This window comes from Lolium rigidum, chromosome 1 (assembly GCF_022539505.1).
Source record: "Lolium rigidum isolate FL_2022 chromosome 1, APGP_CSIRO_Lrig_0.1, whole genome shotgun sequence".
NCBI classification, from domain to species: Eukaryota; Viridiplantae; Streptophyta; class Magnoliopsida; order Poales; family Poaceae; genus Lolium; species Lolium rigidum.
This window is the reverse complement of record NC_061508.1, coordinates 83,623,284-83,648,413: the sequence shown is the minus strand read 5'-3', so window position 1 is coordinate 83,648,413 and position 25,130 is coordinate 83,623,284. Positions and strand designations below refer to the sequence as shown.

General features: G+C 43.9%; 1 protein-coding gene across 1 annotated transcript; it reads right to left on the bottom strand.

The window, feature by feature from the left end:
• Positions 1–1,411: 1,411 nt before the first annotated feature.
• Positions 1,412–24,155, bottom strand: LOC124648337 (probable ubiquitin-like-specific protease 2A). The gene is made up of 14 exons (XM_047188124.1): positions 23,874–24,155; positions 22,775–22,826; positions 20,741–20,817; positions 20,411–20,664; positions 20,106–20,154; positions 16,569–16,639; positions 16,324–16,353; positions 16,142–16,237; positions 15,962–16,061; positions 8,859–8,953; positions 7,901–8,023; positions 2,898–3,012; positions 2,109–2,216; positions 1,412–2,001 (listed from the first exon to the last, which is right to left on the bottom strand). Exons 1-14 carry the CDS (start codon positions 24,153–24,155, stop codon positions 1,717–1,719), a joined length of 1,737 nt encoding a protein of 578 aa, XP_047044080.1. The 3' UTR covers positions 1,412–1,716.
• Positions 24,156–25,130: the final 975 nt, after the last annotated feature.

Below are 25,130 nucleotides of genomic sequence, written 5' to 3'. Positions count from 1 at the left end.
GTCTCCGGTTCCGCTCGGGATTCGGGGGAGAAATGTTCTGGAGATGGTCGGCGACGCGCGCCGGCTTCGTCTAGGCGACTGCTTCTCAGGAGCGGGAAGCGCGGTGTGATGGCTGCGGCATCGGTGCTCTTCCTCGACGGAGTCGACGGGAGGCAGCGGGGCCTTGCGCTGAGGAGTGACGGGGTCTTCCCCCGGCCGACGAGCCCCATAGGCGATGGTGCTGCGCGCTGCAGCAGCCTGCTATTGAGGTCCACAAAGGAGCAGATCTCCGATGGAGCAGACTCCGATGGTATCTCCTCAGAGCTGGGATCGTGGTATGTCCATCTTTTTCTTCTCCGACGGCGACACCAACGACAGCGCTGGAGATTGCGATTGGACGATGTGTGGTTGTGCTCAAGGACCTGGAGGGCTCTCTTTGTAATTTCTTTATTTCTAGGGGTCCTTTTGCACTTTCCTGGTTCTGCTGTCGTCTGGATTGTTCCAGAGATGGGCCACGTATGCTGTAATCTCCAGTTACTATGCTAATGATATTATGTGGTTTGCTCAAAAAAAAAACAAATCCAACAAAAATGTTGGCTATTTACAATAATAGTCAACAACAAATCTAACACACTAATTTTTTGTTGTAATCATCTACAAATTTTGATAAAATAGTTGTTGATTTTTGCTGTAACTAAATATGTAGCTATCACTTAACTATTTTTTATAGCCACAAACACATTTTTTTGTTGTAATAGTTTGTGATTTTTGTGGAAATTGATGACGTTTGTTTGTTGTAAACCAACGAAAAATAATTGTTGTTTAACCACTTTTTATAACATTACTTTTATAAAAAAAATGTGAAAATTTTGTTGTAATAGTACTTATCTTTTTGTATTGTTGCAAATTGATCTGCAGAAAATAAATTCATTTTGTAAGATAATGTAACACAGCAACTTATGACAACTACAAATTTCACATTTACCTGTGTGTGGACTGATCTTGCAACAGGAGAGTAGCACAAATAGTGTGAAAGCATGTGACAGAGCTAGTGTGAAAAAAGCATGCAGGAATCTCCGACAGCCAAAGCAAGGAATAGTACAACTATCTAGCAGTATAGTGATCTACGGCAGCCTAAACATGGAGGACGTGCCGCACAGTAGGCTGGGCTTCCAAGGTGTGAACGCATCGTAAAAAAAAAACGCTTGCCAGCCGTAGGATGTAGAATCAAGGGCTTTCGAGCGACCGATCTAGGTGGGTTCCAGCCATGTTTTCCACTCAAGGGTGAATGGACGCCGCGTACCAGCGCCCAGCTGACGTCTGGTGCGCGCGAGATCGTACGGTTCTGCATGCAACCGATTTTTAGGCTTGCATCCAGCGACCGACGCCTAGCGCGTCCCTATTCTAAAAGCCTGTCAACTTGCCAACTGGGTTATAAAACATCCTCTCAATCAGACCTTTAGAATTAGATTATCCTCTTCCAGTCGAACCTAAAAGCCTAAAAGGTCAAATGAAATCAACCTCGAGTGGCTCATACACTACCAGTTACTCTACTGTTATATACAGGGCAGCTCCCGCAGATACATTAACTGCAATGTTTTGTTATGCGACACCACCTCAAGTCTCCCTACCTACAGATGCAGACTACAATGGTCAGAGATGTACACATTCCCCTCTATAATACACAACGCCGAGCCGATTTCTACAGCAACATTAGTTGCTTCCAAGGTGGTAAAGTCAACTGCATTCCAAAGGGTGCTCAAAACTTGTTGGTTGGGTTGAACTGCCATCCAAATGGTTCGGTGATGCCAACTTGGCTGAACTGCCTTCCACAGGTTGTTCTGGCACTGTCGGCTCCATTAAATTATTCTTAGATTTAGCTTCCACAAGCGACGGACCCGTTGTCTGCTGCTCTGGTGTATTGTTATTGGGTTTAGCTTCATGAAACAACTGAAGAAGCACACTCTGAATTTTCGTCCGTAATGCAGAAGCCTCTTCAGGTTGGAACCATCTTTTGCCAAACTAACATAAAAAAAGTAGAGAGAAGATGAGCCAAAAGTACTGTGTTCTGCACGCAGTCAAACACACAAAACATAAAGTGGTCAAGACATTAACAGATAGCCACTCACCATGGAAAGGTCTTTCTTGTGAAGCCTCTCAGGAGCCTGCTCAATGAATCGCTGCATGTAGTATAGAACAAAGAGGCCGCAGTCATATTCATTTTCCTGCTGTGGGACCTGGAGAAGGTAGGAGTGTGTTAAAAGATCACAGCATGGAGGAACAAATACACTGTTTAGAATTCAAATGGATAAATGCTATCAACAACCTATACAAAGAACAACGGAGATCCACATATAAATAATGTGAACGCCCACATGTAATTTCCTTTGGATAATATCCTGAACTTACAAATTGTTGCAACTATTACATGTACTACCTCTGTTTCTAAATATAAGATGTTTTGGCAGCTCAAACTGAACTGACAAAACTTCTTATACGTAGTATTTAGGATTTGGCAATATAAAGCCTGTACTTAGTAACTTCATGCAACTTCACACTCCATGTATCACTGTCTGTTAGGAGGCCAGTAAACAAAAACCCTACCTTTTCAATGAAATGAAACGCAAAGGACCTTTGCGTTTTCTCGAAAAGCTTTACACTCGCTGTCTTAAAGAAAATTTATCACTGGTATGAACTGTAACGAGAGCTTCAAGTGGTCGTCTTAGCGCGTAAACCTATTCCAAAGGATTCTTCTATTGCTAACATGCAATCTTCTCAATAATATATGTGGGTCTAATGCAATTTTCCCAAGCGCAGTAGTCTAACACTAACAGTTTTGTTACTCATATCTGAAACGGACATGCACCTAAATCTATCCTCAAAAGCACACATTTCGATGAAAGAAGAGCTTGAGTTACCGCAATAGGTTTCTTCTCAATCTTGCGAGGGAGGTTCTTCCACACCATTTCTTGTATAGGACATTCTTCTAAAGAACCATTTTTATTCAGGTAACTCCATTCTTCTTTTAAGAATCTGTAAACAAAACATATGAGGCCTTAAAAATAGAACAAAAATAATACAGCAAAACAGAGCATATCATGGAGGTTTTGACACCTATCTACACAATAACAACAACATCATAGCCTTTTTCCCAAGCAAGTTGAGGTTGGCTAGATATGAAACCCAACGGAAACATAAGAAAACCAAAACAAGGAGAGAGAAAAAAAAGTAAACTAAGATTCTGGCACATTAACTCCGCCTATGTTGTCTCAACATAGCCGGTCCCAAGCCCGGGTAAAGGAGGAGGGTTGTGATAGGCGTGGCGAGCCAACGTGAAAAACCCAGCCACCCTTATGGAGATGAAACTCAAAGGAACCTCGTTGGGGCGTAACCCTCTTAGCGACGCGCCACATCGGAACCCGGGTGTGGTGTCAAATGGGCAAGGGCCGGGCCGTCACCCCCTTGGTGGCACGCCGTATCTTGATCTGGATACGGTGATAAGTGAGCAAGGGTCGGGTCGCCACATCCTTAGTGGTGCGCTGCACCGACGCCCCGGTGTAGTGAAAATGAGCAAGGGTCTCCGCATTTGACTCGACGAGTGCGGAGGGTAAGGAAGTTAGCCGAGCCTAGGAGGATACGCTTAGGTAGCTGGAACGTAGGGTCCCTGACGGGTATGTTATGGGAGTTAGTTGATACGGCGGTGAGGAGGCGTGTTGATGTCCTATGTGTCCAAGAGACCAAATGGAAGGGACAGAAGGCGAAGGAGGTGGAGGATACCGGTTTCAAGTTGTGGTACACGGGGACAACTTCAAACAAAAATGGAGTAGGCATCTTGGTCAATAAGAGCCTCGTGGATGGAGTTGTGGACGTCAAGAGGCAAGGGGACCGGATGATCCTTGTCAAGTCTGGTTGTTGGGGACTTAGTCCTCAATGTTATCGCCGCGTATGCCCCACAAGTAGGCCACAATGAGAGTACCAAGAGGGAGTTCCGGGAAGGCCCGGAGGATTTGGTTAGGAGTGGTACCTATTGGTGAGAAGCTCTTCATAGGAGGAGACCTCAATGGCCATGTGGGTACATCTAACACAAGTTTTGAAAGGGTGCATGGGGGCTTTGGCTATGGCATCAGGAACCAAGAAGGAGAAGACGTCCTGAGCTTCGCTCTAGCCTATGACATGGTCGTAGCTAACACCCTCTTTAGAAAGAGAGAATCCCATCTAGTGACGTTCAGTAGTGATCTACACTCTAGCCAGATTGATTTTGTCCTCTCTAGAAGAGAAGACAGACGCGCCTGCATTGATTGTAAGGCGATACCTGGAGAGAGTGTTGTCCCTCAACATAAGTTGGTGGTTGCTGACTTTCGCTTTAGGATCCGTATCCAGCGGGGTAAGCTCGCCAAAGTCGCTAGAACGAAGTGGTGGAAGCTCAAGGGTGAGGCATCCTAGGCTTTCAGGGAGAGGTTATTAAGGAGGGCCCTTGGGAGGAAGGAGGCGATGCAAACATGATGTGGACGAGTATAGCGACCTGCACTCGGAAGGTCGCTGTAGAGGAGTTTGGGGTGACTAAGGGAAGTAGAAGGGAAGCTAAGGATACCTGGTGGTGGAACGATGAGGTCCAGAAGGTTATTAGGGAGAAGGACTGTTTTAGATGTCTATATCTGGACAGGAGTGCAGCTAACATGGAGAAGTACAAGGTGGCTAAGAAAGCTGCAAAGCGGGCGGTGAGTGAAGCAAGGGGTCGGGCGTATGAGGACCTCTACCAACATTTAAACACGAAGGAAGGCGAAAGGGACGTCTATAAGATGGCCAAGTTTAGGGAGAGGAAGACGAGGGATGTCAACGAAGTCTAATGCATCAAGGACGGAGAGGATCGGCTTCTTGTGAAGGATGAGGCGATCAAGCGTAGATGGCGGGAGTACTTTGACAACCTTTAAAATGGAGAGGTTGAGAGCTCTACCATTGAGCTAGACGACTCCTTTGATGATACCGAGCATGTGCTTTGTGCGACGTATCCGGGAGTCCGAGGTTAAGGAGGCGTTAAGGAGGATCAAAGGAGGCAAGGCGATGGGTCCTGATGGTATCCCCATCGAGGCGTGGAGAGGCCTTGGAGACATAGCGATAGTATGGCTAACTAAGCTTTTCAACCTCATTTTTGGTCAAACAAGATGCCCGAAGAATGGAGGCGGTGTATTTTAGTACCAATCTTCAAGAACAAGGGGGATGTTCAAAGTTATACTAATTACCGTGGAATCAAGTTGATGAGCCATACTATGAAGCTATGGGAGAGAGTCATTGAGCACCGCTTAAGAAGGTTGACAAGCGTGACCAAAAACCAATTTGGTTTCATGCCTGGGAGGTCTACCATGGAAGCCATCTTCTTGGTACGACAACTGATGGAGAGATACAGGGAGCAAAAGAAGGACCTTCATATGGTGTTCATTGATTTGGAGAAGGCCTATGATAAGATACCTCGGAATGTCATGTGGTGGGCCTTGGAGAAACACAAAGCCCAATAAAGTACATTACCCTCATCAAGGATATGTATGATAATGTTGTGACAAGTGTTCGAACAAATGATGGCGACACTGATGACTTTCCAATTAGAATAGGGCTACACCAAGGGTCAGCTTTGAGCCCTTATCTTTTTGATTTGGTGATGGATGAGGTCACAAGGGATATACAAGGAGATATCCCATGGTGTATGCTCTTTGCGGATGATGTGGTGCTAGTCGATGATAGCCGAACGGGGGTTAATAGAAAGTTAGAGTTGTGGAGGCGAACTATAGAATCGAAAGGTTTTAGGCTTAGTAGAACTAAAACTGAATACATGAGGTGCAGTTTCAGTTCTACTAGGCACGAGGAGGGAGAGGTTAGCCTTGATGGGCAGGTGGTACCAGAGAGAGACACTTTTCGATATTTGGGGTCCATGTTGCAGAAGGATGGCGATGTCGATGAAGGATGGCGATGTCGATGAAGATGTGGGCCACCGAATCAAGGCTGGTTGGATGAAGTGGCGCCAAGCTTCTGGCGTACTCTGTGACAAGAGAGTGCCACAAAAGCTAAAAGACAGGTTTTATAGGACAGCTATCCGACCTGCGATGTTGTATGGCGTGGAGTGTTGGCCAACGAAGAGACGACATATCCAACAGTTAAGTGTAGCAGAGATGCACATGTTGAGATGGATATGTGGCCACACAAGAAAGGATCGGGTACGGAATGACGATATACGTGAGAGAGTTGGGGTAGCACCGATTGAAGAGAAGCTAGTCCAACATCATCTCAGATGGTTTGGACATATCCAACGGAGTAGCGGACGGATAAAGCGTGTTGAGAATGTTAAGAGGGGTCGTGGTAGACCAAACTTGACATGGGAGGAGTCCGTTAAGAGAGACCTGAAGGTTTGGAATATCGACAAAGATTTAGCCATGGACAGGGGTGCGTGGAAGTTAGCTATCCACGTTCCGGAACCATGACTTGGCTTCGAGATCTTATGGGTTTCAACTCTAGCCTACCCCAACTTGTTTGGGACTGAAAGGCTTGGTTGTTGTTGTTGTAAGATTCTGGCACATTGATCGCTGATTTCCACAGTCCTATCAAGAGCTAAATCTTTAGGGACATTCCAATCCCTCAAGTCCCTTTTTACCGCCTCCGCCCATGTCAACTTTGGTCGTCCTCTTCCCCTCCTTGTATTTTCCATACTCCTTAGAATTCCACTAATATGCCTTTTAGGAATAGCCGGTCCCAAGCCAACGTAAAAACCAGCCATTCCTATGGATATGACGCTTATGTATACCTAATAATAAAAAATAAGGTTTCTTGCTAAAATTTTGTCCATTTTGCTTTGACCCCTATCTTTTGATCGAATTTACAGCTATTGCCACCGCCAAGTCAACAAAGACAAATTAAAAAATGTTTCGTACAGGGATACTCCCAATCGAGGAGGCCATGTCGTGCTAGGGATTCCACCCCACCGCCACCGGTCATTACCACGGGCCCCAACCTCAGTCTTCCGATCAGCCGAGCCCTCGCCGCAACCTCCTCGGCGTGTGCAGCACTCTTCGCCTAGGCTTTTGATCGCCGCGATTGCTCGTGACCAGTGATGGTGGCGGTGTATTTGCACGAGTGTATTTGAGGCTTGGGTTTACTCACTATTCAGGCGTCATGTGCCATATGGCATTTTTTTGCCTTGGTTTTTGATCACCGCGACTGCTCTTGACCCTTGACCACTGATGGTGACGGTGGCTTTGGACAGGTGTATTTGCGGCTTGGGTTTTCTCGCTATTCATGAACGCAAACAATTATCTCAAACAGTCAAAACTTTTCTCTTGATTGATGGTTGCTGTCATCCAACTATTCAAGAATGCAAGTTCCGTTACCATTTCTCAAAACAAGCACACTGATATACACAACATTCGGATTCTCGCACACATAAAAAAAAGGTCAGTAAGCTGAGATATATGTATCCCAAATGTGCAGATAGATGCATGTTTGTAATGCTAGGTAGTAACCAATTATTTGAGTACAAGTTGGAACGTGAGAAATTATTTGTATACTACGCAGTGATAATTTTAACATCTTCTAATTTGACCTTTTGTTGGACATCACCACCAGTTATTGCAGATAATGAAAAAAGGGTTTCAAGATAAAATTTAGTCGAAAATTATTCGTTCGTTTTTTCTTCCGTTGCAACGCACAGGCAAATTTCCTATACAAGAAAATAACTGTATGCACAAAATAATAGTGCCGACATCCTAGAGGCTTATTTCTAATATGTATGATATAAATGAGACTTTGATAATGAAAATAGCTAAAACAAAGTATTAGCCCCTGTATCACATCTGTAATTACGTTGCACAAATAAAATATCCTATAGCAAAACAAAGCAGTGCAAGTGATCAATTTTTTGACTTCTGAGACTACATACCTCTCAACGACACTGAAAATATGTCTGCTTCTATGAAACTTCAGTGAATCCAAATGAAGTATAATGAGGCCTGATTGATCTTCCTTTGATGGCATACATATAATTACAAGGCTCCAGTGGGTACTGACAATTTGGAGGAAAAACACACATGCTAAGCCTTTGAAAAAATATTGTAAGTAACAAATAACTCTAGCATAGATAGGTAATGAAATGCATTAATGATCAGGTCATGTCCCCAAAACAAGAGCATATAAACATCCATCTGTAGGTATCAACCGAAACAAAACAAACAAAAAATGTGGAATGGCATCTACTTCATTATGACCAGGGTTCACACTTCACACCGGCAAGGCGGTGGTAAAAATGGAAGGTCGACGCACGCTTTTCACACTAGTTACAGGACAGCCTATTCTTTGTCGTATACTGTGCTCATTGTTCCATGTTGCCACGTAGGCATATGAAATAAATGATATTAACAAGAAGACACCAATGCTTGTAAGTACAAAAGTATATTTGTTAACAAGAATGCTTTAAACAGGTACAGAAGTCTGGAAGAGAACATAGTAGAAGCTCCCTCCCTTTCAATCCTAATAGATACAATTTATTGACATCGCATTCTATTTTCAAATACACATCATTGTTTCCCCGCAAAAAAAAAATACACATCATTGCAGTGATACTGAGTCAACTTTCTCTTCAAATAATAAAACCAGCAGATTCTGGAACTGTTAAAACTTGGAGACAACGCATAGAAGTTCTATAAGAATCTAAAAATAAATACAATATACAAACGATGCAATATTCAGTAAACATGTAAAGTTCCCCATTCAAACTTACCTGAATTCTATAAACTATATGCACAAAGTGAAGTTCTAGAAACATGTAAAACTCTACAAGTAAATACAAATATCTAGCTTAAGTAATGTATATAAGCAAAAGAGAAGACAACATCGCTTACTCTGCATGCACAGGGAATAATATATATGCTTTTCTGAATATGTCTATGCCTTTCCACCATCTTCTCAGCTTCAAGAAATAAGAAGCTTTGTCTACCTTCAGAATAAGAGACCCAAAATGAGTTGCATATAAGACGTGGCCATATGTTGATACAGCTGAGAGGCAGACATCAAATCTTCATTTTACTATAAAAAACGTATGTATCAAACGCAAGTACTTTGTATTTACCCAATGCACAAAGATTCTAGTAAAACTACTCCCCCCTTAGAAAAAGGTTGACGTGACTGGTCAAATTGCAAAACAAAAAAAACCTGCACCTTTTCTGCCTCGCAAAATCATCACCGCGACTCCCGCAGATCCTCTCCCTCCTGTTGGCAGCGTCCGTTTCCCCTTCTTCTCCGCTTCGTCTCGCCATCTTTCCCCACGCCTCGCGGCTGCTGCGCTCACCAACACGTCGAGGGCGAGCACTCCATCTCCATACTCCCCTAAAATCTTCATCATCGAGGGCGAGGACTCCATCTCAGCAGATGCGTTATAAAGGTCAAATTTTTCGACGTACACAAGATGCACTGGCAGAACCGGTACACCAGCGCGCCCACGGCAGCCCCCCCTCGTCATCCTCGTCAGGGAGTACGCCGCCAAGCTCGATTGACCACCAGGTGTACCGGTGAGACGCGGCAGCACAGCACGTGGAGTACCAGCGCGCCTGGGTCTCGCCGACCTCTCCTCCACGCTGGAGAGCGGCGGCGGGGCGAAGGAGCGGTTCCTGCCGATTGTCAACATCGGGCGAATCATGCAGCGCAGCATGCCAGAGAAGCGGAGGACCATCAACAGGGACGACCTGATCTGGTCCATGGGCATGGTCAGCTTCGAGGACTACGTTGAGCCCCTCAAGCTCTAGAGGGAGGTATTCTCCTTTTCTCCCTCAACACTGTACCGGGAGGTATTCCCCTCCCCCCCCCTCTGTGCTCTGTTCCTAGACCTGATGCTACACGTGAACTAATTTTTGCACAGATTGTTTGCGTTACACATGTGAGATGAGAGGAAGGTTGGGAGTGGTACATGATTGGTGTTTAGGGTTTCTGAAATTTTGCCAACTGGGGGTCTATATTATGGATGTTTGTCTGCAGTACTTATCGAGTAGGATGTTTCCTAAGCTTCTGCAGGGCAGGCAAGATGATGCTGTTGATTAGTGTTTGATTTTAGCAATTGGATTCTGTTAGTGTCATGGTGTGGCTATGCCAATCAAGGCCTTGACTTTGGTGTCACGCACATGGGTTTGCTGATTCGCTACTCACTGCGTCAGTGATGGGTAACATACAACAACAACATCAAAGCCTTTTTCCCAAGCAAGTTGGGGTAGGCTAGATATGAAACCCAACAGAAAAGAGAACCAAAACAAGGAGACATAAAGAAAAAGAAAAAAAGGAAAAAGAAGAAAGAAGGAAAAAAAAAGGGGAAAAAAGGAAAGAGAAAAGAAGCGAGTGACAATGATGGGTAAATAAGTACAAAAAATAGGCTTAAATGAACATTTGTAACTCACAATCTCAAAAGATTTTTCATGCTACTCCGAAAGGAGTATTGTTCTTGGCAAAACATGTCTGGCAGTCTATGTTTCTACTCTGAAGGAACTTGAAATTACTCCCAGCAATTTGCACATGATGTAGCACCGAACTGAAATATATTATTCCATTACAGTGTCACAACATGTTATCCTCTCCAAGTACTTTCCAGTTCACATATTGTTACGATTCTGCAATTTTCTCTATCTGTTTTAATCATATCCTTGTGTTTGCAGGGCAGATTCAATTGAGAAGATACATGAGAAACTAACATAATTGTGAGCTGATATAAAAGATGATCATAAGCTTCCTGCATTTAGATTTGTTTACCTGAACACCAAATAAATTTCAACTCATTTTCGGATTTATACTAGCCTGTACTGCTCATGCTCTCAATAACTCAAATCAGGAAGCAACTTGTTTTTATGAAAACATATATTGATCTCAAAGGCACAACTCCCAGCAACTAGGCTACGAAAAAGGGAAAGGGAAACAGCACGGCTAAAATGGACATGGATGTTATCTGGGGAACTAATTGCACCTTAACTTAGTGAGACGATTACTCCCATTTGTCTAGTTACACTGATATCAGGCATTTGTTATTCTTCATTCACTTTAATTCCTGCAATACGTATTCACTGCAGATTGAACCCGCTAATTCCAGCTAAACCCATTGCCTGACAGAATCATGCAACATCCGCACACACACAACACACTGCTTACCAGTAGTAATGAGAGCCAATACTGTTTCTTATTCAACTCAGCTAACAAGGACATTATCTAGGATATCACACTATGCAAGATCAGAGACATTAATTTGTTGGTCTTGTGCACATCCAGGAATGTATGGCATTGTGTTGCAGCAGAGATGGCTGGGCACTAATCTTCCATTTCAATGTTGCTGCCGTATTGTAGTAGAGGCTACTCGGTGCCTGACAATGGGGTGCTGCGGTGGAAGCAATGATGCTTGCCAGAGCGGAAGTGGTCCGTGCTTGCTGGCAGGATGCAGGAGCGTAGGAGGTCCGTGCTTGCCAGCAGGATGCAGGAGCTGAGGCGGTCCGTGCTTGCCGGCGGGATGCAGGAGCGGAGGCGGCCTGTGCTTGCCGGCTGGACGCATGCGCTACTCTGGGGTGGGGCGGAGGCGGTCTGTGCTTGAGGTGGTCCGAGCTTACCGGCGGGATGCGAGAGTGGAGGCGGTCCGTGCTTGCCAGCAGGATGCAGGAGCGGAGGAGGTACATGCTTGCCGGCTGGACGTGTGTGGTACTCTGGGGTGGGGCAGCGGCGATCCATCAGCTGGATCAGCTGGAAGCCTGGCAGTGGTAGATCGACGAGGCCGGAGTAGGAGATTGACGGTGGAGGCGATTGGGGGAACGATCCGGAGCTGGACTGGTGTGCTGCTTTGTTAGAATTTGAATTATCGGGAATATGGATGTAAAATGGACACTGTTGAATGGTTTTATTCACTGGCGTCAACCTTTTCGGAATGGAGGGAGTAACATCAATTGTACTTTTGACTGTTTGCACTTCATGTTCACTCCTCCGGCCATGTATATTTAAGTACTTACTGCGCTCCAATCACAGTAACACCAACACCAGACCAACCATACTAGTTTTCCTATACCACATAGTTGCTACTCATGCTGGTCCGTCATTATTAGCTCTCAGCTTTCAGAGTAGAAGTTTTAAGAAAGACCATTGGTTATTTAATTAGATTTGTTTCTTGCCAATTCCCCTGGAACAGCCCCTGCCTACGAGCCACATCTCTGGCCAGATACACGCCATTTAAGTGCTGCTGCTTGTGTTGACACCATGACCACGCTCACCCCACTAACCCACTCCTTGTGGAGATCAAACCTTGTTTCTTGGCTTTGCCTTTTAGCTCACGCACCGCCTAACTAGCAGTCTCTTTTTGTTGAAGCAGGCTGCAGCTAATCTTCTGATCCTCTTGGCTTGTTGTTTCATGGAAACTCATTTTTTAATATTTGTACTATTTTTCCTTCTTAATGGAATGTGCAGCACTCCTGCTGATTCCATAGCTTTTTCCTTATTCTACAACTGTATCGCACTTGTTCATGAAAAGCAAGCGTCATCATCTCATATGGTGTTCATTGACTTGGAGAAGGCCTACGATAAGATACCGCGACACGTCATGTGGTGGGCCTTGGAGAAACACAAAGTCCCAGCAAAGTGCATTATCCTCATCAAGGACATGTACGATAATGTTGTTACAAGTGTTCGAACAAGAGATGGCGATACCGATGACTTCCCGATTAAAATAGGACTACACCAGGGGTCAGCTTTGAGCCCTTATCTATTTGATTTGGTGATGGATGAGGTCACAAGGGATATACAAGGAGATATCCCATGGTGTATGCTCTTTGCGGATGATGTGGTCCTAATCGATGATAGTCGAACGGGGTCAATATGAAGTTAGAACTATGGAGACAAACCTTGGAATCGAAAGGTTTTAGACTTAGTAGAACTAAAACTGAGTACATGATGTGCGGGTTTAGTACTACTAGGCACGAGGAGGAGGAGGTTAGCCTGGATGGGCAGGTGTGAAAGTGCATGGAGCCCCCATGTGTGGTTTTGGTAATTAATGACAATCCCTATGGACTAATGTTTGCATTGAGTTATATTTGTAGGAGTTGTTCATAGGCAATCCTTGAACCATATGTTGGCTTCAAGGTTGCAATAAGAAGAAATTGATGAAGAGTATCAAGTGTATGTCTTGAAGATGCAGTGAGCCCTCAAAGTTAACTTCAAGACATCAACGAAATGAAGTGCAAGTTCAAGATGAGCCAACTCGAAGAGATCATATGCTTGAAGCTTGCCATGAAGAAATGAAGTGCAAGTTCAAGATGAGCCAACTCGAAGATATCATATGCTTGAAGCTTGCCATGAAGAAATGAAGTGCAAGTTCAAGATGAGCCAAGTCGAAGAGATCATATGCTTGAAGCTTGCCATCTATATGGTAATCATGGATATGTAAAGATGCGCCGAAGAAGAAGCTCTCCCATGGTGGAATATGGGGGAGCAATCCACAAGACTTCGTCAAGCAAGCACTATCAAGAAAGATGTTCCATCTTGTTGCGGTCAAGATCGTCATCATCAAGCTTAAAAGGAACGCGCAAGGTTAAGGTTTGCTCTTGATAGGGTTTCTTTCTTACCGGTCTCATGGTGTAGTTGGAGACCGGTTTATAGTTTAGTTGACGTACTATCAAGAGGGCTCTCGAGTGAGTAACTCAATCGTATCCTTCGGAGAGCTCAAACCTTTGCATCCTTGCATCATCTTTCTTCGTTGTTATTTGTATCTTATCCATGTGATGTTTTAGAGCTTGTGCTTATTCTCATGACAAGCTCTAGTTCATCAAGAATGGTTTTTGCAGGGGCAACTTGTTACATTTTCAAGTTTGGAGGTTTTACCGGTATGTCTTTTTTAGATAGGTTAAACCTTTCATCATTTATTTCTATCCTACCTTGGTTCCCTGTATGATCTTGTAGAGCTTGTTACTAGCTTCGAAAACGAGCCCAAGATCATCAAAATCGGAGTCCGGATGCTCAAGTTGTGATCATTCTCGTTTTGGTGTTTCTGCAGTTTCCTCAAGTCCTTAGCCGTTTTTCGGGGGCCGGATTTTTGCAATAATCCGGTCCCGGATAATCCGGCATGGGAGGACCCAAACGGTCATATTTCGATGGGAGGGAGTATTTAAGACCCCCTTCTTCCTCCTTGGGCAGCCACCTCTTCCCCTTTGTGCTCTCCACCATTGTTGACCTTGAGAGCTTCCCCTTTCCCTCTACTCCTCCTATGCTTCTTGAATCTTTTTGAGGGAAAAGAAAGAGGAGATCTAGATTTACACTTAAATCCCTCTTTGTGAGGGAAATCCACTAGATCTAGATCTTGGAGAAATTTGGTGTTCCTCCTCTTATTTGTTCTTTCTCTCTTACTCCCCCAATAGCTTTTGTAGCTTTGTTGGAATTTGAGAGAGAAGGACTTGAGCATCTTTGTGGTGTTCTTGCCATTGCATTTGGTGCATCGGTTTAAGTTCTCCACGGTGATTCGTGGAAGTGAAAGCAAGAAAGTTGTTACTCTTGGGTTCTTGGAACCCTAACAGATTTGAGGCCTTTGTGGCGATTTCTTGGGAGCCTCCAATTAAGTTGTGGATGCGTGCCCCAAGCTTTGTGTAAGGCCCGGTTTCCGCCTCGAAGGAAATCCCTTAGTGGAACCGTGACCTAGCCCTTTGTGGCGAGGGTCACCGGAGAATAAGGTGAGGCGCCTTCGTGGCGTTCGGTGTGTGGTGTGAGTACCGCATCTTGGGGTGAGGCCTTTGTGGCGTTGGTATGCATCGAGCAACCACACCTCAAGGTGAGGCCTCTTGTGGCGTTCGGGAGCACTAAGCCACCACACCTCTCCAACGGAGATTAGCACTCGCAAGAGTGTGAACTTCAGGATAAATCATCGTCTCCCGCGTGTCTCGGTTATCTCTATACCCAAGCTCTTTACTTATGCACTTTACTTTGTGATAGTCATCGTGCTTGAAGTTATATATCTTGCTATCACCTAGTTGCTTATTTTGCTTAGCATAAGTTGTTGGTGCACATAGGTGAACCATAGTATATAGACTTTGGGCTTGACAAAGTAAACGCTAGTTTTATTCCGCATTTGTTAAGCCCATCTCGTAAAAGTTTTATCTATTCACCCCCCCCCCCCCCGCCCCCCCTCTAGGCGACATCCGTGTCCTTTCAAGGTGGTGCCTCATAAGGACACCTTTTGATACTTGGGGTCAATTCTGCACAAGGATGGGGATATTGATGAAGATGTGAACCACCGGATCAAAGCCGGATGGATGAAGTGGCGCCAATCTTCTGGCATTCTTTATGATAAGAGAGTGCCACAAAAGCTAAAAGGCAAGTTTTATAGGACGGCAGTTCGACCCGCAATGTTGTATGGCGCTGAGTGTTGGCCGACTAAAAGGCGGCATGTTCAACAGTTAGGTGTGGCGGAGATGCGCATGTTGAGATGGATGTGTAGCCACACGAGGAAAGACCGAGTCCGGAATGATGATATACGAGATAGAGTTGGGGTAGCACCGATTGCAGAGAAGCTTGTCCAACATCGTCTAAAATGGTTTGGGCATATTCAGCGCAGGCCTGGTGCATAGTGGACGGCTAAAGCGTGTTGATAATTTCAAGAGAGGACGGGGTAGACCACACTTAACATGGGAGAAGTCCGTAAAGAGAGATCTGAAGGACTGGAGTATCACCAAAGAACTAGCCATGGAAAGAGCCGCGTGGAAGCTTGCTATCCATGTGCCAGAACCATGAGTTGGTTACGAGATCTTGGGTTTCACCTCTAGCCTACCCCAACTTGTTTGGGAATAAAGGCTTTGTTGTTGTTTGTTTGTTGTACTAATCGTCTCATCATACTAGAATGTTGAATTATGTACAACTATAGAACATAGCAGGTTAGTAATCACGGTACAGAATATTAAATCTTAACAAGCAAGACAATACAATTTAAGAATCTAACGAAGAAAGTTACCTTTGATATTAGGGCTTCAAGTTTGCTGAAGAAGTATGTGTTGAAAATATGGCACTTGCCTTTTGGTATACTAATTGATGACATTGGCTGTTGCAGGTACCTACAAGATGGTATTTTTTGCTTTGACTGTTTTGAAAAATGTGAGAAATGAGGAACTTAGAAACTAAGAGCAATACTTACATAATGTAGAAGTTCATTATAGGTGAGGACAGCAAAGACTCAGGCTCTAGGCATTTTATGTCATCATGAGAAAGTTCAACAGACTGAGGGTGTTCACTGCCAGCACGGAAAAAGAAAATAACCATCAACAATATATAAAATAACATTAAGCTGGATGGAGTTTTAAAAATTCAAATACCAACCTTGAAGGATAGTATATCTTCATTGCATCCCTAATGATGTATTAGAGTTAGTTAATATAGTCGTCAAAAACTTGCAGAAGAGAAAATATAGAACACAGAATATTGTTTTGTATATACCGAGTCACGGGCTGATTACATAACTATGCATTGTACCCAGCAAGCAGCAGTTATAACACAATTTATACATGCTTATCAGTTATCACAGCACCCACATTGGGAAATGGCAAGTGATTGCAACTTATTACCGTTTATTGGTTATATTATCTGCAGATTCTGAATGACGTGCATCTCCATCGAGTAGAACAACCTCTTGAACCTGAAATGATGTAAAAAATCAGACCAAAATTGTGGAAAGAGTAACCACATTATGGTTGCAAGCAAAACATAAGTAGCCTAGTTGGCTGTTTCTAGAAGTTGACATGAGCAGATCTTTACTAATGCTTAGTCAGTTATGGTAGGATTCATTATAAGAATAATCAAGAATAACACCAAAAAGTGAAGTAAAAGCATTTAAATTTGTATTATTAGGTTGTTGTAATTACAAGATAGCTCATGTCTAACATCTGACTGAAGATACTTCATTTTGGTGCTGCCCCACAAATCATGGTCATCTTGTTCCCATATAAATCATTAGCAACAGCCAACCACAATATATTCAAAAGTTACAACTTTCCGACTACTACTCATACCTAGATACTTCTATCAAACCAAAAGGGAAGTTATTTTTGACTAAGAGTGGGTATACAGCTTTCTCTGCTAGTTTCTGTTTCTTAAATGTTAATAAGATATTGCAGATTATAATAGAGGATTTTGTGCCCATACAAGGAGCGCAACATTTCTTCAATGAACCGTGCACGCGCGGACATGCGTGCTCTGGTCTTGGAATTCTATCTATCGTCTTGCCAGTAATAGTAAGTGACAATAATTCATGGGGTTGGCATCGGTATCTCGTTTATCTAGTTTCTTCTTGCAGCTCTGATGCCTTTTACCATTTTTCTTTAAGATGGCTGCAAAGAAAGCTTAGCTGGCAGCTACCAGTTTATCTGAGATGATTGTTTCGATATTTTTATGATTATTTCTTTCATGAAAGTGACCTGTCATTTGACTTTGCTTTGTTCCTGTACATCAGTATTTGAAATTTTCTACTGGCAGCATCAAATGAAGATGGTCACTGCCTGGTGGCACAGTTATCTTCATCTGATGCCCTCAGGTTCATCCTGTGCCATGGTCCATGTCGGCTGTTAGTTGTTACCAACAATCACATGTAATGCATTGCACACTACCTCTAGAACCTTTGAAAGAGTTCATGGATGTACCAGATGAGTGCAGTACAACATCTGCAAAATTTCAGTCAAATTCACCCATGGTTGGGAGAAAAAAATTCCAACTTAACCCATAGATCTGTCTACTGCATTTCTATCACTAATAGTTAGCTTCATCCATGGAAAAATGAATAGATGTAATACAGTGCATGCAGTAATTACCATATATTTTTCTTACATGTCAGCTATCTAGAGGCATAGTTTCAAAAACCGGACCAGTGAGTGCACCGAACAAGCGATTGGTTCACTGGTCCAACCACCAGCTGATCGGGTTCGAGAGCAACAATAAACTGTCATGTTTAATTAATATCAAAGCTAACTTTGGTAAAAGTTCACCTCAAGTTGTATATATATAGCATTTACTTCAGTAGTATATCAGAAAACTACTGCAGACTAGTTGGTATCGCCATATTGGGCTTTGACTAAGGGTAGTTGAGCCTCTGTAGAGGGCAGGTTCGATTCCTGCGGAAAACACCTCTTTGCTTCTTAAAAACAAGACAGCACGCAGGTTCCAGTTTTTCATGTCGGTACAGTCCGGTTTTTTTAACTATGACTAGAGGTGCGATCCCACAATCTTATTAAAATACACTACTAAAAACATTTTCAATCTTTGCGAAGCCATTCCATGGATTGATGGAGGACATCTAGAAAAAGGAGGAGAAATCTTGAAAAAGAAAGAAACTTACGCCCTCCGTCCCCAGATAGGTGGCGTACTTACTCAAAAAAGTCGATGCTTTCTAAGTTTGACAATATTAAATAAATACATTATGAAAATTATCTTACTATGGATTTATTGATATTGGTTTGGTATTGAAGATGGTAATATCAAGCCTAAAAAAATTGACTTTTTAACTGAGTTTGTACACCACGGTTTTTTTACTTCTGTGCAAAACTCAATCAAATACGGGTTGAGTCCTCACTGTGGCTCAAGCCCCGAACATAAGTCCACCACACATGAAGATAGGGAGCTCCCTTGCAACTCAGGGACTTTTATCCCACTTTGCTGGATTTGCTGGGCTTGTGTTTCCGTTGTTGTTTGTTCATCAAATGTAGATTGCCCGCTTGGCATTGCTTCATCATACTTTGTATTCAATGGATACCTATTTCTAGAATGGAACTAGTTCTTGAGAAAAACTTAACCAAATACAGATCTGATCCAAAGGATACACATCTTAACATTCAAATGAGATCTGTATTCAATGGATATTTATCTTCCGAATAAAAATCATCAAGCCAAACTAACTGAATTCAGTTCCAATTGAATACATCATTAGACCGGTCGAGGATCATCTTATTTTATCCATAATTACAAGACTCGTGGCAACCTCCACTCGGGGTGGGGTCATTACCACTTGGGCTTGGCTGACCCAACAGTCATGGATATCTTATCTCTTTTTCTTCTACTTTATGGTTCATCTTAAGAACCTGGGTGCCTACTTGAGCCTTTTGCATTCCTATGCATTTAATTTAATGTATTGTGATTATTATTTTCACTACATATTGGCATGTAGAGAGTCAGAATTACTAAGTTCGTGAGACACCACTACGCATTCAAGAACAAAGATGTATGTCCCCCTAGTGAACCTTAATACTCTCTCCAATTCAAATTAATTGACTCAACTTTTGTCTAGATACGGATGTATCGGAGGGAGTATTATTAAGTGGTGCATCCCAAACAGCAAAACAGTGGCCCAAATCAGCGGAACCACAAATCTACTCCATCCGTCCCATAATATAAGGTTTTATTACGATCAATACATGGGAATATTAATTGTAATAACATCTTATATTATGGGCCAGAGGGAGTGGTAATTATGATGCGATCCATTTGCCACTCTACAGCTGTGAGTGAGTTCGTAACCAAATATTTCAAGCGTGCACCGCACTAATGGAGGTACATCTTTGAAATCCCTCATTTGGAAGAAATACCGAGTAAAGGGGGTACCCAGTGCTGAAAGCTCCCACACATTGTGGGGTCTGGGGAAGGATATTTCTAGGCAGCCTTTCCCTTTTTTTTTACTATGAATATTTTATTCATGGGAACTTGCTCACCTGAATGTCACCCATAAACAGAAAATTTGCAAGTTGCAAAAGAAGAACTTAGAGAAAATATGACAAGATAACAGCTATACTATCTCATATGAACCTAGAGGCACTGCTATATCACCCGTCTGATAGGAAACACAAGTTAAAGGTCCAATCTTGGAGCATGAGCAAAAAGGAAGACACTAACATTACAAATCACCTTCCTAGTTATTCGATGTTCTAGTAACCTTTTCATATTATTAACCAGTATGTTGAAAACAAAACCCTTTATCAAATATCTACTGCCAAAATCTTCAAATATTTAATGGCTGGGGGCTCTGCCAATCCTAATACTTCAGCAATAATCAACATAAGAAAGAGCACCCCAGCGGCCATGATGGTAAGAGTTGTAGAAACTAGAAAGTATGTACAAACCTTTCTTGATCTCAACCGCATTGAAAAGGCCCCTGGGTCATCTCCTTTCCTAGCAGACGTAGATTACATAATTCAATACAAGAAAAAATCGACATAACACATAATAGATCACAAAATCAAAAGAAAAAAGGAACATATATATGTCATGCTTGTGTGAGACATGGTCACGATAAGAATTCTGATAGATTTATGCACCATGCACAGAAAGCCATCAATATTTAAAGTTAGTTAAGAAAACATCGTTGCCATAAAAGCAAATGGAGGTGCACGTTAACAGCGGAATAGAAGAGTTCATATATATTAACCTTTTTCGAGAAGGCGTAGAAGCATGTTCATGTATCCTATTGTGGCCATTATCCTTGAATGCATCGCCAGGAGACAAATTTTCTAGGTCGATTGAGTTGTCCATACATGATACTTTGGTAGACAAACATGTTGGTTGTCCATCGGTTTCACAAGACTCATCCACCTCACAAAACTTCCCTTCACTCTCTTCTGAAGTTTTAGGCTTGCTAGGGCTTGCACTAGTTATCTCCATACGAGACAAATCTAGACCTGCCTAATATATAGAAAAATTAACACTTGAACAATACACAGATTTTAAGTACCACACAACAGAGCAACACAATAATTACCTCATCATCCACCTTAAATGCGGAAAAGAAATCAGATTTGGTTACTCCATGATTCTCATTGGAATCACTAGGCAAACCTACATGTCGTACAGAAAATTATATTAAATTTGCATCGAAAAATTATTAATGATGTGTATAACAGAAATTCAAGTTGGAAAATGGTTAAAGTGTTATTAGAGAAAGAAATGTGATATAACATGAGTGGCTTTCCAAATAATATCCTAATGATACCAACACAGAGTGCGGGAGCAAGTACAAATGGATGTAACTGTGAGCACAACACAGTTTGACCAAGGTAGCTCCTTGGCAATGGTATCCTAAAGCTTTGTGTAAGTTCTTTTTACCCAGTCTATTTCTTGATTTCATAAACTTCGAAAAGCTAGATGCAATATCGCATGGCACTACAGTGACCAACTTATATCAAACATTAAAGAAGAATATCAAGAAAGCGCTGAGTGTCGCCATATAAGGAACTGTAATACACTATGTTATCTTAGACGTCATATTTTATTAAATGCAGTTGGACTACACAACTTGCACTGCATTATACATGTGCGTGTGATCAACATGGCACATGGTTTAGGTTGTAAGAGTATCTCCAACAGCCTTTCCATGTTGGATTGCTACAAATTGGCTATAGAAAGAGGAGAGGGTATAGCAATCCACACAAGTTTCTACTTTTGTAGCCTTCGTATAATAGCAATCCTAAAACTAGAGACTAGAACAAATCTACACTAGGACCCACATGTCAGTTGGTCATTCTTTTTCCTCTATATTCTCCTATCTCCATCCCCACCACCGTGAGCTCTCCGGGCGAGCATGGCAACGAGGGTGGGAGCTCCCCGGGCATGCGGGAGACAGCAGGAGCGGCAGGGGCCGGAGCCCCGCTGACCGGAGCACTGCGCTCGCCGGCTTTCCACGCCAGCCATGGCCTTCAGGACCACCCCGCACGGAAGGTGGCGGCGGAGGTCAATACGGCCAGAATCGGCCGGAATCCCGCCCGAGGCCAACGACGGTGAATCCAATCGGACTCGGCCGGAAACGACAGATTCCGAGGCCACCGGCGGTCAACCTGGGCGGTGCGGCACGGGATGGAGCTTCAATGCGAGCTTCGATGGGGGCCGCATGGCGAGGACACGGGTTCGGGCGGCGCAGCGCAGCACAGGGCACGGTCGGAATCGAGCTCTGGCGGCGTGGTGTGTGCTCGGGCGGCGCGGTGTGGCACAGGCGTGATCGGAATCGTGCTCGGGCGGCACGGTGCGGCACAGATGCGATCGAAATCCAGCTCAGGCGGCGAGGCATGGGCTCAGGAGGTGGCGGCGAAGGCGAGACGGCGCCGGCTGTGCGGCGGTGGCCGGCGAAGGCGGCAACAGGGTGGTGGGGCGCAAGCAGAGACTTCCGCTCGGGGCAGTTGGCATTCTCCCGCTTGGTTTCAAGAATTATACGAAGTGCCTCTAGACTTTGCAAATTTACGAAGTGGAGCTGCAAGTATACAAAGCTTGCTATAATTTTGTGTGGGGGGTCCACTTATACAAAGGCTCTTGGAGCTGCTTTTCTCGAGCAAATTGCTATATTTGCAGTTTTTAGCAATCCTAGCAAAATATACAAAGGCTATTGGAGATGCTCTAATAGATGGTTAAATAGCATGGAACTTGCACATTTCTTACAAGTACAAAAGAGGTGAACCCAGAAGCAGTTATACCAACATGGTAAAATAACATTTAAGGAATAAAACTTTACGACATAAAGGAATATCAATATGGATCCCAAAATCAAGAGAGACAATATAGAAATTCAACGCTGGTGTTGTAGTAAGCAATAATATTAAATCGAGCATTTTAGAAAGATAAGCACCCAGAGATTTTAGTCCACGCTATCTAGATTTGCAGAATTATTACAAGATAAAATAATTGAAGTATTGAAATCAAGTATGCCACAAATGGATCATGATAGAACCATAAATTTCCATAAGGTGGTAGCGTGCGGAAACTTCCAAATATAATTAATTTTTGAAACAGTAATCAATCCCCATACCAGACGATCCTGCATGCCTTGACTGGATTATCCTTTCGCATCTGCTGTTATCCTGCTAGGGAGCAATACATGATTAGGCTGCTTACTATACATATTCGCAACTAAAGCATTTAAAGGTCATCAGGTGCGTAGCTAGGGGCGAGCACAAAAATTGATAACCCCCACTGAACAACAGTTCAGTCATCCCAACATGGAAATCTCCGCAATCGCCAATTCATTCCAGCCGAGCAGTCCCTACTCCTAGGGGATATTGGACAGTTCAGATACAGTTCGGTGCAAGCAACTGGAGCAACAGTTAGGGTACAATCTGATTGGCACTTCCATAGTGTTACCTTTTGAATTATAAATTATGTAATCTGAAATGGATGACAAGTCAAAATCCAGATTTAAAATAGCATAATCTGGATATCCGTTTTCAACTCCCATCTGCTACCACTATCCACACTACTAGATGACACTGGGAGGGTGCAAGGCGGCAGGTGCCAATGGACCGTGCAACAGAGCAAAGGTACAGCCACCGACTCCAGTGGTGACTAGTGAACCGGCAACCACCATTGCCGAGGGAGAGTAGAAATTCTATAACCGTGGAAATTTTATTCAGTTAGCAGACCACAGAATCCAACTTTAAAACGCGTTAAAATTCAACAAACATTCGACATAACGCTCATTAAACATAAGCGGCAAATGGCTGAGTTGCTGAAAAGTTTAAACATCTAGCTAAAACGACAGAGAGCTGCTATTATGTCATTGAAGAAGTACAGTGTCTTTAGTAAAATGGATGGTATGAGGTTTTAATCAGTAACTACCATTGTGCACACTGAGATGGCCTTCCAGTTTTCAGTAAACACGGCCGCATGCATCCAGGATGAGATGGTAAAATGGGATTCTAGCGCTGGTGAACTAATACAATTGCATACGGCTTGCAGGCATTTTATCGAACAGAGTCTTGACTCTTGAGAACCTCAAGCTTTGCCTGCCTCCTCCGATCTACCCCTAGACAGACCCATCCCAAATTCGGAAGACGCGAGGCAGAGATCAGACATTAACCCACGCCGCACCCACACCAATAATATAAATACAGAACTGGAGGGTGGCTCACCGGCTCGCCTTGGCGGCCCGGCGGGCACGGTGGCCGTGGCTGGGGAGAGGCCGAGCGAGCAGCTTGGCGGCGGGCGAGCTCGCGGTTGATGGAGTCGCGCAATAGGCGGTACTTCTTTCCACCGTCCCGGGGGTGGAACTTGTTGAGCCCGTACTGTACTCGTTGCAACTTCTCCTCGAGCGCCTGATCCGATTGCTCGCGGTGGTCCTCGTCGAGCCTCACCTCCTCATCCTCGTCCCCCTCCTGGCCGCTGGAGAGCGGCTCCGGCGAAGCCGTGGCCATCGCATTCACCGGAGCGCGGCGCCTGAGTTGAGTGAGCGGAGAAAGGGGAAGGGAAGGGCAGAGGGTCGAGCCTCGAGGGGAAGTTGGGAAGAGAAAGAGCCAAAGAGGAGGCGGCGGAGGAGAAGACGAGGACGACGTTGACAGCTGGGGCCTCTGGCACTGGCAGGACTCAGGATAGAGGAGGGCTTCCGGTTTCATCATCATCAATAGACCAAATTGATGACACATGGGCCGGATTGTTTCTTAGCTGGCGATTACCAGCTAGGCCAACATATTTGGCTTTGAATGGATTAGCAAGCAACTCTGCAAATACTCTCTTGCTTCCATGTCATATTAAATACTGTACATCTAAATCTGCGACAACTAATATAGAACGGAGAAAACATCACTTACCTCTAATAATAAGTTACACAGCGGTAATGTTGGTAGGTCAAAAAAAACGGAACAAATTTTCGTCCGTTAAAAAACCAGCGATTCCTTCCACCGCCAGGAAAATTTGCGCCCTGGAGCGATCCCACAACGGCGTCCAAATTGCGTGTAAAAAAGTTGCCGTCCATAAAAAAACGTTTCTTGCGTGAACCCGCATTGCAAGCTTCTATCTGCTTAGTCGAGGTGGTACTAATCGCGCACAAAGCAGCGTCTGGCCGGCCGTTCTATTAAATTTTGAATATGACACCAGTATTGAATTCAAACTAAATAATTTAATTCGAATTTGAACTGGTGAGCTTGCGCGGGAAAATTAACGGACCAGCGAGAGAGAGGGAGAAAGGCCGGCCCAGTAGCGCGTCTCGCACGCACGGGCCGCCTGACAGCGGGACCCGCCTGTCAGCGTGTTATAAACGCCGAAGCGGTATGATCTAACGTGGGCCGCAGGTGAAAGGATCGTATGCCGCACCTAGAGGGGGGTGAATAGGTGCTAACCAATTTTTAGTTCTTTTTCAATTTAGGCTTGATACAAAGGTAAATTCTCTAGAT